The sequence below is a fragment of the Alnus glutinosa genome, chromosome 1 (genome assembly GCF_958979055.1).
Source record: "Alnus glutinosa chromosome 1, dhAlnGlut1.1, whole genome shotgun sequence".
Lineage (NCBI taxonomy): Eukaryota > Viridiplantae > Streptophyta > Magnoliopsida > Fagales > Betulaceae > Alnus > Alnus glutinosa.
The window spans coordinates 40039650-40042109 of NC_084886.1; the positions used below are offsets into that span (position 1 = coordinate 40039650).

The following is a 2460-nucleotide window of genomic DNA, read 5'->3' on the forward strand; positions in this document are numbered from 1 at the left end:
AAGTTAGAAACTCAGTGTCTAATTAGGGTTCGAACGCTACAGCAGATGATAGAGTCAATAGCTCATGGTCCTAAAGACGGTCCAGACGGCCCATAACACTGAAGTCAGTAAGTTTCTGTTAGCAAAGAGTCCGAACGTTTATGCGGTGACTGCAGACGGAGGAACTACTTTATGCAACCGCTTGGACGCTAGGGTTTCTAGGTCCGGACGCGCTCCAGTATTTTATAAAGTTTCAGTTGCAGGTCTGGACAACCAGAAGCATGGTCCAGAAGCCGCCTATGGAAATCCGAGTTTGTGTCAAATTAGGTATTCTGAAGCCTATTTGAATAGGCTCATAGGCTATTTATTTGTAAGAATTCAGTATTGAATTCTAGTAAGCTAAGACATGGTGTTTATGCAGATATTGTTAGATGTGTTAACTCCCTTATAGTATTTGTGTTATTTAATCACGCATGTGCGTACACACACATAAAACTACATATACTCACAAACACATTCATGTACACACAAATCTATAAAATGAAACTCACAACAATAATTCAAGATATATCTATCATATTAGGAAGATAATTCATTTTTACTTAAAGATGTTTTTATTACAAAATTAAAATAATAATACGATTTTTTTTTTTTTTTTTTTTGTGTGTGTGTCTTGTTGTTAGTTTTACGCAGGTGCTCTACTTTTTAAAATCAGAACCTTGGTCTATAAAAGCTATTTTATAGCATAGATTGTATATCCTCTCCTAGATCAAGTAACGTTTTATACACCGTAGAGGCATCTCTCTGTTAACTAGGTTATTTTTTAGCAGTTCTGGTCTATTGTGGTATGAGTCTGACTTTGTCCGGATAGAGGAAACTCTATTCGTAGTGCCTTTGACTTAGTTTATTAGGGATCTTTGTAACCTTGGACACTTGACTGATTGGTCTTTTTCTATATATTGGAAGAGACCTTTGAATATATATATATATATATATATATATATATATATATATATATATAATGTTTTCTCTTTTTCTAGACATGCATGTCTACAAAACTTTGTAACTTTGATAAATTTGATGCAATCGAAGTCCAGCAATATGATGAAGTTAGTCAATCAATAATGATCAATTAATTAATCAATTTGTAATGTTTCAAGATGATAGAGAAAGATACGTAATTAACTAATAGTACTGCTACCTTTCTGTCAGTAGTTAATTTGATTGACTTCAAAAAAACTATATTTGGACGGTCATATCCGTGGGTAAAATCACATGCAGTATATAAATCAATATCAATTTGCGAGTAAGACTGTAATTTCAATATATAATTTGTATTATTATTTGTATGGATGCAAATTAGTGGTTGCTTTGCATTCTTCCGAGTTACAACATAACATCTCCAGCAAGCAGATGATCACAAGCGCAAGCTCTTTTATTAGCAAGCCGAAATTAAGCAGTATTTATGGCTAGACAAAAACACATGCAAGCCGATCGAAACTAAGCAGTATTTAGTTGTAGGCATCAGAGTGTGCCAAGAGGTAGCTCTCAACGGCCCTGAAAAGTCCCTCGGCCTTTTCTTTTCCAATCTTAATCTGCTCTGCATTCATCTCATGGTCGCCTTTGGTGTGGTACTTGTTGCTGATCTTCAAGATGGATCCTCCATCAGGAGCTGCCACTATCTTGATCTCGTTACAAATTTTCTCCAGTTTGTCGCCCACGACACCACCCTCGATCACGCTGTAGCTGTATTTGAAGTTTACGTGATCAACCTCATCAACTCTCTCCTTTACGTACTTGAAAGGGCTGCCTGAAAGATATACACAAATATATATAGAAAAGCACATGTTACTTCTTCCATTCAATATTCTCTCTATATATATATATATTTATGATGCTACGAATGATGCAAAACAAAAGATGCGATATGGAGATTAGGACATAAAACTTATAATTAATTAACCTTCGGGAAAGGTGATCTTCTTGATGGTTCCAGGCCCTCCATTTCCTTCAATGTTCTCAACACTGCTAACAGCTTGAGGTGCAACCTTTGGAATGAGGTTATCGCCATCAAGGATAAAGGCCTTGAACAGCCTAGCCGCTGGGATAACGGAGGGGGTCTCAGCCTCGTAATTGAAAACTCCCATGATAAACAAAGACTTTTGGACTTGATAAAAGGAAAACTACGTACGAAGAGGAGTTGCAGGATTGATTGAACTTGGTGCGTTTTTTGAGTTGGGGAGCTTGGCATTTATAGACTGAGCCTGAAAGCTACCTTTTGTGACAATGCCCCCTTTGTTGACCAATTTCATTCTCTTCGATCTCGGATGTCCCCACTTACACCTGAAAAAGTATTCAACACAGAATTTGTTGTTTAGCCAAAAGAAAGGACTGAAGAAGTTCACTTAATTCCATTCAGCGATGGCTGCCACCATCCTTTCATCCACACCAGGGCTTCAGCTTCAATTTTGTCCCTCAAAT

General features: G+C 37.0%; 1 protein-coding gene across 1 annotated transcript; it reads right to left on the minus strand.

Annotated features, from left to right (window-relative positions):
* Positions 1 to 1292: 1292 nt before the first annotated feature.
* LOC133881080 (major pollen allergen Aln g 1-like) lies at positions 1293 to 2207 on the minus strand. The gene is made up of 2 exons (XM_062320045.1): positions 1943 to 2207; positions 1293 to 1789 (listed from the first exon to the last, which is right to left on the minus strand). The coding sequence occupies exons 1-2, from the start codon at positions 2124 to 2126 to the stop codon at positions 1491 to 1493; spliced, it is 483 nt and encodes a 160-aa protein (XP_062176029.1). The 5' UTR covers positions 2127 to 2207; the 3' UTR covers positions 1293 to 1490.
* Positions 2208 to 2460: the final 253 nt, after the last annotated feature.